The sequence below is a fragment of the Anomaloglossus baeobatrachus genome, chromosome 4, assembly GCF_048569485.1.
Source record: "Anomaloglossus baeobatrachus isolate aAnoBae1 chromosome 4, aAnoBae1.hap1, whole genome shotgun sequence".
Lineage (NCBI taxonomy): Eukaryota > Metazoa > Chordata > Amphibia > Anura > Aromobatidae > Anomaloglossus > Anomaloglossus baeobatrachus.
The window spans coordinates 28,979,003-28,996,333 of record NC_134356.1 but is presented as its reverse complement, the minus strand read 5'-3'; the positions used below and the strand labels follow the sequence as shown (position 1 = coordinate 28,996,333).

Genomic DNA, 17,331 nt, shown 5'->3' with positions numbered 1-17,331 from the left:
CTTCTCCTGCCCACCCAGGGACACCAAATTGTTGCATTGGTCAAACCAGACCACTAAGATATATTGGATGGTAGTCTAATTAGGTGGTAAGACTACAGACGGATGCGGACTACCAGATGCAAATAATGCGTTTGAACGGAGCAAGTAACATTTGATTACTGGCTCGTTTATTGATTACATTGCTCTCATATTTATACACAGATGTGGACGTCTGCAAACATGTGAGTCAAAGTTCATTATGATCTCATATATTCCATAATCTTATCTCTTGGGAACCTGCAGATTTGGTCAACATGCTCATGTATTTTAGCACAATAGAGTAAACATTACAATCTTATGCGAGTTAATATTTGTTATATCAATAGGGCTGGATAGTACCTATCATCCTACACCAGGCTGGGAAGACTGAATCTGCAATAGGCAAGCAGCTTGGTGTGATGAAATCAACTGTGGGCACAATAATAAGAAAATGGAAGACATACAAGACCCACTGTTGATCTCTCTCGATCCAGGGCTCCACACAAGATCTCACCCCGTGAGGTCGAAATGATCACAAGAACGGTGAGCAAAAATCCCAGAACGATATGGGGGTACCAAGTGAGTGACCTGCATACAACTGGGACAAAAGCTACCATCAGTATCACACTGCGCCGCCAGAGACTCAGATCCTGCAGTGCCAGACGTGTTCCCCTGCTTAAGCAAGTACATGTCTGGGACCATCTGTTAGATAGAGAGCATATGGATTATCCAGAAGAGTATTGGGAGAATGTCATATGGTCTGATGAAACCAAAGTAGAACTGTTTGGTAGAAACACAACTCATCGTGCTTGGAGGAGACAGAATGCTGAGTTGCATCCAAAGAACACCATACCTACTGTGAAGCATGGGGGTGGCAACATCATGCTTTGGGGCTGTTTCTCTGAAAAGATTCAGTGCAAACCTCTTATCAGCAAGGGCATTGAAGATGAAATGTGGCTGGGTCTTTCAGCATGATAATGATCCCAAGCACACCACCAGGGCAACAAAGTAGTGGCTTCATAAGAAGCATAAGAAGGTCCTGGAGTGGCCTAGCCAGTCTCTAGATCTCAACCCCATAGAAAACCTTTGGAGGGAGTTGAAAGTCTGTGTTGCCCAGCGACAACCCCAAAACATCACTGTTCTAGAGGAGATCTGCATGGAGGAATGGGCCAACATACCACCAACAGTGTGTGTCAACCTTGTGAAGACTTACAGAAAACGTTTTACCTCTCATTGCCAAGAAAGGATATAGAACAACATATTGAGTTGAACTTTTGTTACTGACTAAATACTTATTTTCCACCATAATTTGCCAAAAAAAAAAAACAAACATTCTTGCCAAATCAGATGCGGTGATTTTCTGGATTTGTTTTCTCATTTTGTCGCTCATAGTTGTGGTCTACCTAGGATGTCAATTACAGGCCGACCCCATCTTTATAAGTGGGAGAACTTGCACAATTGGTGGCTGGCTACTTTTTTTTTCCCCACTGTAGATGCCGATCCCTTGAAAGACTCTACCTGAGTGATATAAGATCTCAGCGCCGGTTCAAGGTTTTTGCAAGTCCGCCCAGCTCTACCAATGAACCATGGTGGAATTGCACTTTTTTCCCCCCACCATATTCCAGTACATTGTATGGTAAAGATGAATGGTACCATTCAAAACTACAACTTGTTTTCCGCAAAACAATCCCTGATACAACTATGCAGACAGAAAAGTACAAGGTAATGGCTCTTGGAAGCATAAGGGGGAGTGAAAAATGCAAACGTAAAGACGAAAGATGGCTGCCGAGGCAATGGGTTAAGGACCAATTGTACCACACAGAATCTGAAGAGCTGATCCTTTGAGAAGATCAAGCCACTAGCTATAGAAAGGACATAAGACTTAAACACAAAATAAAAAAAATTAAAAAAAAAACAACAAAAAAAAACACATTACTCAATGCAAACATTTAAAAAAAACAAACATTTAATCAGAGTGAAAAAATAAACTACAAAATCTGTCCTTGGGACATGTAACAAAAACCCATAGTGCAAAGTCTTAAAGGTTTACAGGGAAAAAAAAAAAGCCAAAACAGTAGAAAAATTTGTTCTTTGTATAACAAAAAAGAAAATAATATATACAAATCAATCTTTACAATAGTAGCAGCAACAAATTCAGCACCAGTGGTCAAAGCCCAAAAGTGAAAATGATAGAGATCATGAATAGGGCTGTAATCTCAGACGTCTTGGAGGAAAGAAAAAAAATAAGTGCAGATAGGGCACATTCAAAACTTCCACATTAAAAGAATTTTTTCTTAATATTAACAAAATATTAATACTGAATAGACAGCAACGATATTTTTTGCAGTTCACAACTTAGGTTTTTCTTTTTTTGTTTCTTTTTAGGTTGTGTTTTTTTTCTTTCTTTTCTCTCATCCAGAAAGCCCAAGAATATGGCAGAAACCGATGTCCAGAGACTAGAAATCCAAGACTTCATAGGCTGCCGTCGAGGCTTTTACTTCTCTGCTCATGATACAGCTGTTTAAAAACATTGAATGTTGTTTGGGAGTTTTGCACTGGTCTTGAAGGTGGTTTTTGGGTCGACTGGGAAGAGGTTTCTTGAGGTGGACTAGGATGACCTATACGGTAGAAGGAAGAAAGATTAAAGATTGAAGGAGAAGAAATCAGCAAATCTAAACTGATTAGACATTGGCGAAAACTTAGAGAAAGGCCACAAACGTTGGTGAAATATCTTCGCGAAAGGCCACAAACTTTTTTTGAAATACCTTCGCGAATGCCACAAACGGTGAAATACCTTCGCGAATGCCACAAACGTTGCTGAAATACCTTTGCGAAAGGCCACAAACGTTGCTGAAATACCTTTGCGAAAGGCCACAAACGTTGCTGAAATACCTTTGCGAAAGGCCACAAACATTGCTGAAATACCTTTGCGAAAGGCCACAAACGTTGTTGAAATACCTTCGCAAAAGGCCACAAACGTTGGTGAAACACCTTCATGAAAGGCCACGAATTTCTGTGTTGACCCAGCAATTTAGGAACATTCTAATATTTTGGTCTAACAAGACAAGCACTCTGTTACCCAGATGCCAGTTTCAACCTCACCTTGATCTTCAGAGTCCATATTTATCTTCCTCTTCTTAAAAGGAATACCAATGCACCAAGCTTCTTTTTTGCTTTTAATGCCTAGGTTTAAAAAGAAAAAAAATACATACACAATTTATTTTTGGATGGTTGGATCCATCTGAAAACGTCCACAAAACCCATAAAAAAGGGAATGTCAGCAGGTTTTTGCTATGTAATCTGACAGCAGTATGATGCAAGGGTTAACAAAGAATTCAGGGATGGCTGTCTTGTTACAGTCATATCTATTGTTTATTTGCTATGATTAAGCTGCAGGACACCTCATTGTAGTTCGAACTGCAATGTTACCTGCACAGCAGTCCAGCACGCCCCACCTCTGACACCTGTCAATGTACAATCTCTATACAGAGCCTGGTGTGGGCGGGGGCAGCTTTGTGAGCTCTGCTGCATTGCTACATCTAAAATTTCTGATTGTATCAGAACGGCAGCACCCATTAAATCTAAGTGATACATTGTTGGAGTCAGGATCTCTTTGCTTACATCATGCTCTTCTCAGATGAGGTAGGAAAAGCCTGCTGACAGAGTCCCTTTAAGCAAAAAGGGAAGATAGCACATAGCTTAAGAAAGGTTTCTTTACAGTAAAAGTATAAAAAGGAAATCTGCTACTTTTTTGATGAAAAAGTGGTAAGTAGGGACATTTTGAAAAAGATTTGGCTGATACAAACATAGAAGAAAACAAAAATTTGTGGGAATACTTAAAGATAACAGTGGAACAAGGGATCTTAAAAGGGTTTAAAGAAGAGTAATGAAAACCTTACCCCTAGCATAGAACAATAGTCAGCAGAGGAGATTCTGCATCCCCACCGATTGGTTGAATGAAGGGGTTGAGGTTCTCCCGCCTAAGACACCCCAGTACCAGGCAGTCCCAAAAGGACAGCGATGAGTCTTGTAAAGAATTACAGTGATGTAGCGCTTACTGGTGCATTGAGGTTCCTTCATTCCACTGATCGGTGATGATTAAGAAAGCTAATCTCCAGCAGTGAGCTTTTGATGGCCGAATTACTCTTTCAAAATTTCAGAAATTACATTGACCCCAATATTTACCTTCTATAACGCTTTTTTCTTTCGGCTGTTTTGGCTCTCCTTTCTTCTCCTGTGCGGATGGACTTCTGTTAACAAATTCCGGACATAATTTGAACTCCAGCATTTTGGGAGCATCCTCGTTCTTGGTCTCAGACTTTGATGGCTTATTTTGCACATAATCATCAAGAGACTTTCTCCTTTCGAAGTATCCAGGTTTCTCAGGAGAGCATCTTATCTGAAGTTTCGTTAAACTTATGCCTTCATACGAATTCAGTTTTGTACCATCACAAGGCGTCAAATAGATTTTTTCTTTGCCAGAACTTATTTTCTGATCATGTCTTTTGTTCACCAATGATCTATTCCCATGAGTGCTTGGTGGACCTCTGTGTTTTCTGTGCAAAGACTCATATGTTCCGCTACTTTTTGGCTGACCTTTTTGAGCTTGACGAATGTTTTCAGACTCTAGGTTTTTAGTTTTTACATTTATTTTAAGTGGAGAAATAGGTCTTTGTAGTTTAGGTGGGGAATTATTTTCATTTGTTTCCACTGAAGATTTCTCAACAACCCTATGTCTTACTCCAGCAGACTCCTCTCTTTGATCCACCTTAGACCCGAACCTATTGTTGCACCCTTCTCTTTTTCTCACCAAGTATTCTTGTACTGATGGAACCCTCTTTTCCTTTTCAAAACGACTCTCACCTCGACTTTTAATCCTTTCCTTGCGTTTGCCAACAGAAGAACTTTGGCTACGGGAATAAGGCTTGTCTGAACTACCGTATGACTTTATCTTATTCATACTCCTCCCATATTGTTGAGTTGTACTAGATGATTTAGATTTCTCATTCTTGGCTTTACTTCCAAATATCCGGTCAATGATGAGAGACTTGGCTGATTCACCCACTTCTGTGTTAATCTTTGGGACAGGTCTTGCACCATCTTGTTCAACATGTGAAGTCTTATCTTTATATTTCCTTTTCATTTTTAACAAGTGCTTGTTTTTCAGAAAGTCAGTTTTGACAATAAGTTTTTCCGATTTCTGTGGGCTATCAAATTTCGACTTATGACCTGAGAAATGATCTTTAACTTTTTTACTATTGTGGTCTTCTATGTAACTTCTGGGCTGGAGAATCTTCTGATCTGCAGTGTAGTCATAGTGTTTCGGTTCTTTCCGAGACTGATTTTCTTTCAGATGCTTTTCAGATAAAGCCAACTCAGACTTTTTTTGTGGACTATTACCTTTTGAAGAAACCTCTATTCGTTCAAGCTTCGAACCTTTGACAGGTGGTAATAATTCAGAATTTTTTACTTCATTGAACTTACTTTTACAATGGTCTGTGACAGAAGATTCATAACCAGCTGTCGTTGGCTTGAGCACATCTGCTGAAGGATCAGTATTTAGCTCGTCATTATTCTCACATATGTCCCAACCTTCAGACTCTTCCAACTCTTTTTGCTTGCAATTACATTTGGGTGCATTTCCATTTGTATGGTTTAACCAACTGAACAAACAACAGAACAGTTGCTTTTCTGGGCTTGGTGTAGTCACAGCATCAGGCTCCTTCTTTATAGATCTTGCAGCAACATCTACAACAGGAGACTCGATCTTCTCCAAATGGGCAGCAGCATCCACAACAGGAGAATTGATCTTCTCATAATGGGCAGCAGCATCCACAACAGGAGAATTGATCTTCTCATAATGGGCAGCAGCATCCACAACAGGAGAATTCATCTTCTCATAATGGGCAGCAGCATCCACAACAGGAGAATTCATCTTCTCATAATGGGCAGCAGCATCCACAACAGGCGATTCAATCTTCTCATAATGGTCAACCGGAGATTCTTCATCCTTAACTACAGGTTTAGGAGAATCCTCATCAGGAAAAAACTCTGTCATTTGATCCTTATTGAGTAAAATAATTTGTATACTGCCATCTGGGCTTTCACAAACCTCAAAACCATCATTCTCATCAAACGTCATCTCATCTATAGGCACTTCAGGTGTAGGTTCTCTCTTAACTTTAACCTCCGTCTTCTGAGGCGCAATTTCTTTGGTCGATGTATCAATTGTATGCTCCATTTTTGACTCTTGGTTGATCAACGTGTTCATGATATATTCTGTTTTTGATTCGTCATAGGTCGCCCCATCCATGGTATATTCATTTTTTGACTCCTCGTTGATTGACCTGCCCAAGATATACTGTGTCAGTGATCCCTCAATGGTTGCGGTGTCCATGTCATATTCTGTTTTTAATTTGTCATCGGTCGCCCCGTTCATGGTGTATTCATTTTTTGACTCCTCGTGGGTTGAACTACCCAAGATATACTGTGTAAGTGATCCCTCAATAGTTGATGTGTCCATGTCATACTTTGTCGGAGGCTCCTCAATGGAGCCATCTCTCATAAGGTCACATGAAAAAGGAACGGATGATTTTGGAATTTCATGTTTTTCTCTAATTTTCTCTAAAGACACTTTTATGCTCTTAGGTTTTATTTCAGGCACAAAATTTTTAATCCCAAAGGGAAATTCTGTTAGAAGCTCAGACAGTTGGTCGGACACAGTGTTGGATTCTAAACCAAACATATCAGAAACCGTGACATCCTTTCCAGGGTCTATTTCTGGGCAGTAAACATTTGTGTTAGAAGCTGTCAAATCCTGTCCAGGTTGTATTTCAGGGCAGTAGACATTTGTTCCCTGTGAATCGTCACTGGAGTTGACAATAGGCTCAAATTCTCCTTTAACCTCTGGATTATTATCCATCGTTTCTATGGTAGAAGAAGCAGTGTTTGCTTGGGAGATATCATATATATTGGTGTCTCCTAGAAAACCCTCCACAGAATGATGGTCCTCTGCCTCAGTTTTTATCAGTGGAGAACCGTTAAACATCATCGCTATGGAAGAATTATACAAAGAGTTACCTTCCACCAAAGTACATATGCCAGAAATTTGTAAGTCATCATCAACCAACTCAATAATTTCAGTAGAGTTCTGGTCAACTTTACAAGGTGATGCTGAAACCACATTGCTTCTAGGTTGGATATTGTCAGGGTTAGTCTTTGCAGCATCGACATTTACAGAATCCAACGCTAGAAGAATATTACTAAGCGAGTCATTTTCTTTTAACCCATTGACTTCATTGTTGGCCACACCTTCAACTTGTGAAATAACTTTTGGACATTGGTTCACATCGTTAACCAATACTTTTATCTGTACCAGTGGAGGGACTATAGCAATCTGAGGCTCAATTCCTTTCGATATATTGGAGCCAGAATGCTCCGGTTTCTGTGTTAGTGTGACTCCAGCGGCCATTTCCTCTAAAAAATGAAGGGCATTTTGGGTACTGGTGACCACATTTTTTTTTGGTTCAGTTTCTGAAGGTACAGATTTCCAGAGCGGTAAAGAAGCTTTGATGGCTTCTCTCGAAGTGGATGTTAAAAGTCTCTTGCCAAAAGGGTTACTACCATTTGTTGTCTGGACAGGATTGCAACTTTCAGAAGATGTTGAAGTAGTTTGGGCACAGTTTTGAAAGGAAGATATATTTAGTCCATCTTGTGATACATTCCCATTGGTATTACCACTGGAAAAGTATTGATTATTTGCCTGTGTAGAAACCATGGATGTTTGAGGGTCCTGGCCTTGTATAGTCTCTGAACTTACTGCCTGGCCAGAAGAATTTGCACCAAGATTCATGTGACCATTTTCAAAACCAGTGGAATTTCTCTGACTGAGTACATCGGCATTATGAGTTGGGTTCACGTAACTGGAGAATGAATTGCTTGGATGTGTAATATTCTGGACGGGAACATTTGAAGAAATGGCATATGAAGTAAGAGACTGGACGCCATGTGTAGCTGGAGTTTGGTTTTGAGCAGTTGAATTTTGAGAAACCTCTTGCACGCCCTTAGGGTTATTTGTGGGGACAATCTCACTTGGGAGGGTAGAAATTAGCGGTGGTTTCACAGCAGAAGAACCAGGATTATCCTGCGCGGCGCTTTGCATTTTCTGTCTTAGAAGGTTATTCTCCCGATTGAGTAGTATATAGTTGTATTTGATATTTTGATAGATTTTTAACAACGAAAGAATATCACGCATATTATTTTGTCTTTGCTCCTGTGGTACATTTCCACTATGGCCAAGGGGCGGCAAAGCCACAGAATGCTGATCCTGACTTGCTGTATAAGGCTGCTGAACATTTTGTTCCCCAAACGTTTGATTTGGATTAGAATTTGGCTGGTTTACGTAAACATTTGATGTGTTCGTATTTGATTGAGTATATGGAGGAGGCAGTCGCCCAACACTAGCTGAAGGTAAGACGTTAGAAGAATTGTTGGCAAAACCACTGGCAAAACCTGGCATCATTTGTCCTTGAGAACTTTGTACATAGTCATTCATGCCCCCTTGCGGCTGTAAGGTATTTGTAAGAGGCACTGTCTGTAAATTTGACCCCATCTGAAGGTTTTGTGCATTTTGGGAATTTGGAGTTAAAAAGTGAACATTGTCATTGGTTGCCGTGTAGGGGACAACAGACGAATTTGAATTTCCATTTGGTATAGAATATGAAGGTGGAGCATTTGCATGCGGCGCAAGTGTTCGGTAATTTCTCCGAGTGTTTCGATTGTGGTTTTTGGCAAAATAAGAATGATCCATTTGTTGAGATGTCCCTTTATGTGAATATCCTCGACTTTGATTGCCTTGCATTGGCTGTTGAACTTCTCTGGAATTGTATCCATTGGCACCATAGAACTGCACCGACTGAGCCTGCTGCTGGACAACGGGCAGCGACTGAGCCTGCTGCTGGACAACGGGCAGCGACTGAGCCTGCTGCTGGACAACGGGCAGCGACTGAGCCTGCTGCTGGACAACGGGCAGCGACTGAGCCTGCTGCTGGACAACGGGCAGCGACTGAGCCTGCTGCTGGACAACGGGCAGCGACTGAGTCTGCTGCTGGACAACGGGCAGCGACTGAGCCTGCTGCTGGACAACGGGCAGCGACTGAGCCTGCTGAAAAGTCTGCAGAAAAGCCACCGGATAAGTTTGAACTTGAAAGCTTTGTAACGCAGGGTTCTGAACATTATGACTACTTTGTTGGTTTGGGACGTTGTTCGCCATTTGCACTAAATTGTACGAAGCATTATACTGTGCCATTGATGAACCCTGTGTGGTTTGTTGCACTGGTGTCGATGGCATTTGTCTTCTTGACAGAGCAGACTGCTGAATCTGCAAAATCTCCTGAGAAGATTGTGCACTGAGTAGTTGTTTGAGATAATTAGGATTCTGGACCGATAGGCAGTAATTTGGTGGCAAGTGCGTCGTTTGGCTTGGCATGGTGGAGGCTATGGATGAGGTAGACTGTTGTAAATACTGCTGGTTGTTCGGATGGGCAACAGCCCCGTTTGCGTTTCTACTCCAATCCATTCTCTTAATGCTCATCGACCTTTGTGACCTTTAAAAAAAAAAAAAAAAGAAAAAAAGAAATAATTTGCATTTGAACGTTCACAATTTGATGCATTCAATTACAAACAAGGTATAGAACCGACTCATAAGCAACACGCGCGGTGGATCATCAGAACATGCAATATGGAAGATCTTGTACTCCTTTAGCTCGTCAAAACCATAAAAACCCCCCCTAAAATTACAATTTTAATAGTTTCATTTTAAAACAGATAATCCCCACAAATTAACAAAACACACAAAAAGGACAATAGATCCCCAAAGATTGACACTTGGCCACTAAGGAGGGGGTTCTTGTGAGTCCACCAATTAGGTGGCAACTGAACAAGAGAAAAATAGCCTATGTGGCCTAAGTAAGGCGATCAATTGTCCAAATCCAAAAACCAATTAACATAAATGCCCATAATCAGTATCTGATAAAGGTATAGTTACGTATCACTCATTTAGCAGTGCAACAGGGGTGTGGCCAAGTGGTCCCCGCACTCCCCCTTTCCCAGCCCAGCTGCACTTGAGAATAGCGGAGGGAAAGAAGAAGGGTGAGTCCTCGTTGAGTGGGGGCGCCATTGCGTTTGGTTACAGGGTGCCGACCTCCGCGGCCAGGTAGGGCCAGACTAGGTGACCACTTGGCCACACCCCTGTTGCACTGCTAAATGAGTGATACGCAACTATACCTTTATCAGATATTGATTATGGGCATTTATGTTAATTGGTTTTTGGATTTGGACAATTGATCGCCTTACTTAGGCCACATAGGCTATTTTTCTCTTGTTCAGTTGCCACATAATTGGTGGACTCACAAGAACCCCCTCCTTAGTGGCCAAGTGTCAATCTTTGGGGATCTATTGTCCTTTTTGTGTGTTTTGTTAATTTGTGGGGATTATCTGTTTTAAAATGAAACTATTAAAATTGTAATTTTAGGGGGTTTTCTTTATGGTTTTGATGTCAATCACCCCTCCGTTCACAATTTATGGTCTTTTGACTCATTTAGCTCGACCTGACATGATCAGTCGATTGCCAAGGTAGCTTTTCGACAACTACGTAAACTCTTGTCAAGGATGTCTAAAAGGTGGTCATAAACTTTAAATAGCTATTCCTATTGATTCCAACATGCTGTTAGGGTGGTCTACACCTAGACCATTAAGATATATTGGATGGAAGTCAAATTGGGTGGTGAGGACGCAAGTAATAAGTCTGAGAGGAGCAGGTACCATTCTAATCTGGCTCCCTTGTTGAGTAAAATGCTTTCCTATTTATACACCGGTGGGTGTGGACGTGTTAACCAGAGTTCATTATGATCTCATACATCTTATCCTTTGTCAATAATTATACACGAATATAGATCTTAGTATAATAAAATAACCTTTACACAAGTTCAACTAAGCTTGACGGAATAAACTAAACTTTACCTAGGCTTAACTAAATTTAATAGAACAACTTTACAAATTTATATCAATATCCGTTGGATTAATGAAATTGGATCATACATCCTGGTATGACGCAACATTGATTCTGCAAGTCATTTTGACTATATTAAACTACTACGTCAAGCATTGTTATATATATATATTGGATTATTGAAAGAGGGTCTTACTGCCCTATCAATGCGCTCTCCGCTCGGACAAAGAGGATGATGGAAGCCTGGAACCTCATTGTAGTGATCGGTGGAAATTCCAACGTTAAGAAGGGGTATTCCAAGCTCCAAGATCCTATCCCAATATGTAGTAAAAATAATAATCATCATCTCCAATTACAAATGTAGTATAGTTCTTCTGATTCACTATGTCTCTTACCTCATGTGCAGGGCCTTAGATATCCACGATTATGACAACGAGCAACTGTCACTATATGCATGGTCAGAACCATGGATACCTAAGGCTCTGCAATGCCCTGCATGAGTGTTTTGCCAAGTATTTCAAGGGGTAAGATACGGTTTTAAAGAAGGCGATTCATTTTATTATAAGGATTCAATGATTACAGGAAACTGATGTTGCGTACACTTTTGCACAATACAGTGGGTACAGAAAGTATTCAGACCCCTTTAAAGTTTTCACTCTTTCATTGCAGCCATTTGGTAAATTCAAAAAAGTTCATTTTTTTCTCATTAATGTACACGCTGCTCCCCATCCCCCATCTTGTCAGAAAAAAAAAAAAAAAAGAAATGTAGAAATGTTTGCAAATATATTAAAGAAAATCTGAACTATCACATGGTCATAAGTATTCAGACCCTTTGCTCAGACACTCATATTTAAGTCACATGCTGTCCATTTCCTTGTGATCCTCCTTGAGATGGTTCTACTCCTTCATTGGAGTCAAGGTGTGTTTAATTAAACTGATAGGACTTGATTTGGTAAGGCGCACACCTGTCTATATAACACCTCACAGCTCACAGTGCATGTCACACCAAATGAGAATCATGAGGTAAAAGGAAATTCCCAAGGAGCTCAGAGACAGAATTGTGGCAAGGCACAGATCTGGCCAAGGTTACAAAAGAATTTCTGCAGTACTCAAGGGGCCTATGAGCACAGTGGCCTCCATAATCCTTAAATTGAAGAAGTTGGTGACCATCAGAACTCTTCCTAGACCTGGCCATCCAGCCAAACTGAGCAATCGTGAGAGAAGAGCCTAGGTGAGCGAGGTAAAGCAGAACCCCAAGATCAGTGAGGCTGAGCTCCAGAGATGCAGTAGGGAGATGGGAGAAAGTTCCACAAAGTCAACTATCACTGCAGCCTCCACCAGTCGGGCCTTTATGGCAGATTAGCTCAACGGAAACCTCTCCTCAGTGCAAAACATATGAAAGCCCTTAGAGTTTGCAAAAAAAAAAAAAACACATGAAGGACTCCCATACTATGAGAAATTAGACTCTCTGGTCTGATGAGACAAAGAACTTTTTGGTGATAATTCTAAGCGGTATGTGTGGAGAAGACCAGGCACCGCTCATCACCTGGCCAATACAATCCCCACAGTGAAATATGGTGGTGGCAGCATCATGCTATGGCGGTGTTTTTCAGCTGCAGGGACAGGACGACTCGTTGTAATCGAAGGAAAGATGAATGTGGTCAAGTACAGAGATATCCTGGAAGAAGACCTCTTCCAGAGTGCTCTGAACCTCAGACTTGGCTGAAGGTTCACCTTCCAACAAGACAATGACCCTAAGCACACAGCTAAAATAACAAAGGAGTGGCTTCAGAACAACTCTGTGACCATTCTTGACCGGCCCAGCCAGAGCCCTGACCTAAACCAAATTGAGAATCTCTGGAGGACCTGAAAATGGCTGTCCACCAACGTTCACCATTCAACCTGGCAGAACTGGAGAGGATCTACAAGAAAGAATGGCAGAGGATCCCCAAATCCAGGGGTGATTACCTTGTTGCATCATTCCCAAGAAGACTCATGGCTATACTAGCTCAAAAAGGAGGGTGCGTCTACTCAATACTGAGAAAAGGGGCTGAATACTTAGGACCATGTGATATTTCAGTTTTTCTTGTTTAATAAATTTGCAGAAAATTCCACATTTCTGGGTTTTTTTCTGAAAAGATGAGGTGCAGAATGAGAAAAGAAATAAACTACAAGAGGAGGTGCAGAATGAGAAAAAAAATGAACTTTTTTGAATTTATCAAATGGCTGCAATGAAACAAAGTGAAAACTTTAAAAGGGGTCTGAATACTTTCCGTACCCACTGTATAAATCATAAAAGGTAAAGAACTTATATTGCACGCTGTGATAATGTGATATGACTGAAGAATGAGTGTGATTAGATAGGCCTAATCAAAAGATAGTGATCACAGGTCTTATTGATTCATCCAACACTCAGTATCAAAGAGGTGTCCTCTGGTTGAACCTATTTCACCATGACCAAGTGTACGTGTTGGTAGATCTTGACCACTTATGAGGAACGAACACTATCAGTTTAATATATGCAGGAAACTCGTGGTCAGCTAAAAACATGTGTCGGAAACTAGCAATGTAAAATTCACTGCTCATTGCAAAATATGCAGGAAGCCAGTGGTAACCACCAACATGTGCAGGAAGCTACTGGTGCCCACAGCAGCTTGTGGTCAGGTTACATGACCATAACTCAGCAATCACGTGCTGGTCACCAATTGCAATACTCTGTGCACACGACGTAAAAGTTGGTATAAAAATACAGGGCTCGCTCAGTGAGATTAGGGACATTTCCAGGACGCTCAAAGTGGACGTACTGCGCCTGTGATGTAGAGGCTGGGTTGTTTTCCTTCTCACTAATCGAGTCCCTCCGATAAGAAAGGCATGCTACAACATACGGTAATGTTGATGCATATTTCTGTTATTGTATAAGATTCTATGACTATAAAGTAGTTCTAATGCCTATGTACCATTGATTATTCATGTGCTATTAAAACAAATAATATCTTGCTATAAAAGAATCTAAGTATTCGTGCCTGATTAGGATATCAGTGAGCGCTTCGTAAGTAGGGCTTTCAGACCCTTTTTAGGAGAATTTAGCAAGACACACGCTAAAGAGAAAAAAAACTTCACCAGGAGTAACACATCTGTCCGGGAACATCAGCTGTGAGAAGCAAAACAGCGAAGACAGAAATTCCTGGGATCCACACTGTGGTGTCACGGGCGTCCCCTTTTAGTCCACAGGTTAATAGGCCTCGGACTTTGCCGAAATCTTCACCAGTTTATATCTCATTTGAAAACAAAGGTTTGCGTAACCAAGTGTTACACAAATTCTAACAGGTTCCATTTGTACAATATAGTATCCCTTTTCGGAGTGGCTAACTCTTTGGATGTCAATCTACCTTGGACAAATACATCACCGAATGAGACCTGCCAAAGGCTCCTGGTACCAGATGTTTTACCATACTATAATACACATACATTCTCACTAAACATTGATAAAAGAGTTATGTGGTACCGAGTGATACTATAAACATATACTTTCTCACTAAACATTGATAAACGCGCTATGAATCTAGATGTTTGGGAAAATTACAGAAGAACAAGTTGACTGTTACTGTAATATCTTAAAGGGTTCCTTAAGATAGCAGAACTATACTACATTTCTAATATTATTACACCTACTACATATTAGGATAGTATCTTTGAGATGGGAATATTCCTTTAAAAGCTCCCAGTAAGCATCTACTAGGTGATGAATATTCGATAACGAGCTCAGTGACGGATTCTCAGTTAACACATTCTGCATCCAACAATGTGCAGGAAACAGGCAGCATCGTAGGAGACAAAAAGGTGCAAATTTTTTGAACGGGATGCAAAATTTACATTTGCAAAAGCTTTTATTCCCCTTACAATTCCATGGCGTCTGAACCATTAATATAAGGAGCAGTTGGAAAACTCCCGAGCCTTCCCTTTACAGTATCAGGTTACATGAACGCTGTCTAAACATCATCAGGGGAGATGGAACATAATTTGTTTTTCACTCATTTTTAACCTTTGCTTCACCTCCTGAGCATTGCCTTCAGTCAGTCAAAACATCAGCACCTATCATTATTGCTAAAGTCAGGTTCTCACGAATAAAAAAAGAAAAAGTATTGGATTACAAAAAAATAAATAAAATCCACGGGGATTCCAATTCCCCCCATCAGGGTGTATTGAAAGGGGCAGTCTAAACTAAAGCCCTTGTTGAGCCTTCTGAGCACCTGTTGAGAAATCCAGCCACTCGAACTGAATGAACATGGTGGAAAGCGCAAACTCTCGGTAGTACACCTGTTCTTTAGAGCTCAAAGTCCATCATATTACACTTACGTGGTGAAATCTGATAGCACACAGGCCCGTTATTCAATAAGGCTGTTTATATATCGTTTTTGAGAGGCTCATTTGAACCCGACTTTAGGCCCAGAGAGCAAATTCGGTGGACAACGACTACAGAGTCCACACTGTTTACAGCCAAAGTTGCCGAAAGTCGCGGTATGGACATCACTCGTACCAAGAGCTTTGCCAATAGACAGGATTACTAAACAGACAAATAAAGGTGTACTCATTTTTTAGATCTCCGTCAGAATAATTCTATGCGCAGTGGAGTATCGTTCGAATTAAGTTGATTTACTTGCAGAAAGGAGACAAGGCATTATCTAGATTTTTGTTACACCACCACACATTTTATACTCCAAAATCACGATACAGTAACTCATGTATACTTCTCCATTTCTTACACAACTTCTTCAGATATTAATAATCGGAACAAAGACTAAACGCGAACAAAGACTAAACGCGAACAAAGACTAAACGCGAACAAAGACTAAGCGCGAACAAAGACTAAGCGCGAACAAAGACTAAGCGCGAACAAAGACTAAGCGCGAACAAAGACTAAGCGCGAACAAAGACTAAGCGCGAACAAAGACTAAGCGCGAACAAAGACTAAGCGCGAACAAAGACTAAGCGCGAACAAAGACTAAGCGCGAACAAAGACTAAACGCGAACAAAGACTAAACGCGAACAAAGACTAAACGCGAACAAAGACTAAACGCGAACAAAGACTAAACGCGAACAAAGACTAAACGCGAACAAAGACTAAACGCGAACAAAGACTAAACGCGAACAAAGACTAAACGCGAACAAAGACTAAACGCGAACAAAGACTAAACGCGAACAAAGACTAAACGGGAACCAAGACTGTAACAACGGGAACCAAGACTGTAACAATCAGAACTGTTGCCCCCGCATGTTTGCTTAGCCTTTACCCAAGACCTTAGGAACAGATAACCATAAGTTTGTACAAATACAAGGGCACAGGCAACATTCTTGCTCATCTCTAGCTGAAATCCTAGGCATAAACAGTAAAAAAAAAAAAAAAATACATTTGACTATAAATTTTAACTCTCAATTTTCCCAACAATCTCAGTTACCGTAAAAAAAAAAAAAAGTGGTGGCGTACAAGTGCTCCGAAAAGATTCATTGGTAGACCTTCAAAGATAGACAAAGAACAAAAAGTTTAAACTCAGAAAACAGCTGTTCAAAAGGTCATTCGACAGGCGTTATTCCCTCGAAAGAAGGAACAGTTGTTTTTTTTGGATGTTGAATGTAGTCAGCTGCCGATATAGGCAGGCAAAGAATATCAATGTCATTTATTCATGCGTGTGACTTTTGTAGAAGAAAAAAAAAAAATTCATAAAAAATTGGGGTAAATTATGTGTTTACTTTTTGCAATCAAATGGGCGACACGTTTTTAAATTGTATGTTTAGGTTTCACTACACTCTAGTGGCTGAAAAATGGAAAAGCAGATGGAGCGAGCCTCGATTACTGTATATTGGAGGCTCCGAATAAAGCTGTATTTTCACAGGAAAATTTCCGACGCAAGTGAGGTTTTTTTTCTGATACATCGAGTCAGAGGTCGTTTAGATCATTTACATAAATGAATAGAAAAATTGGATGGGGACGGCATATTGGTCATCTCCATACGGTTTGCATTATTTTTTGGTAATACGTTCCCAGTTAACATGGGACTAGTGCTTTCGACAACTACACTTAAGGGCGACATAAAGTAAAGGATCGTTCAATCGCTGGATTATCATTGCCATTTCTATGATGGCCAAAGCCCAAGCATGAGGATCGTTCTAAGTATTATGAGACTATGACAAAAAATGTAAGACTAGTTTAAACTTTTTCCTGTTTGGATGAAAGTGAAACGTCTGAAACATTTTCAAGTCAAAAGGCTTTAAGTTTGTCGAGGCATTAACAAGGTTTTCAAGTGGAA

At 40.5% G+C, this 17,331-nt stretch overlaps 1 protein-coding gene across 1 annotated transcript in view; it reads right to left on the bottom strand.

Moving 5' to 3' along the window:
• Positions 1-1,962: 1,962 nt before the first annotated feature.
• RESF1 (retroelement silencing factor 1) overlaps positions 1,963-17,331 on the bottom strand; it is a 44,653-nt gene continuing 29,284 nt past the window's right edge. The window contains exons 2-4 of the mRNA XM_075344175.1: positions 4,204-9,623; positions 3,121-3,201; positions 1,963-2,636 (exon numbers count right to left, since the gene is read on the bottom strand). Coding sequence (XP_075200290.1) covers positions 2,491-2,636; positions 3,121-3,201; positions 4,204-9,610 — 5,634 coding nt within the window. The 5' untranslated portion in view covers positions 9,611-9,623 and the 3' untranslated portion in view covers positions 1,963-2,490. The remainder of the gene's footprint in view (positions 2,637-3,120; positions 3,202-4,203; positions 9,624-17,331) is intronic.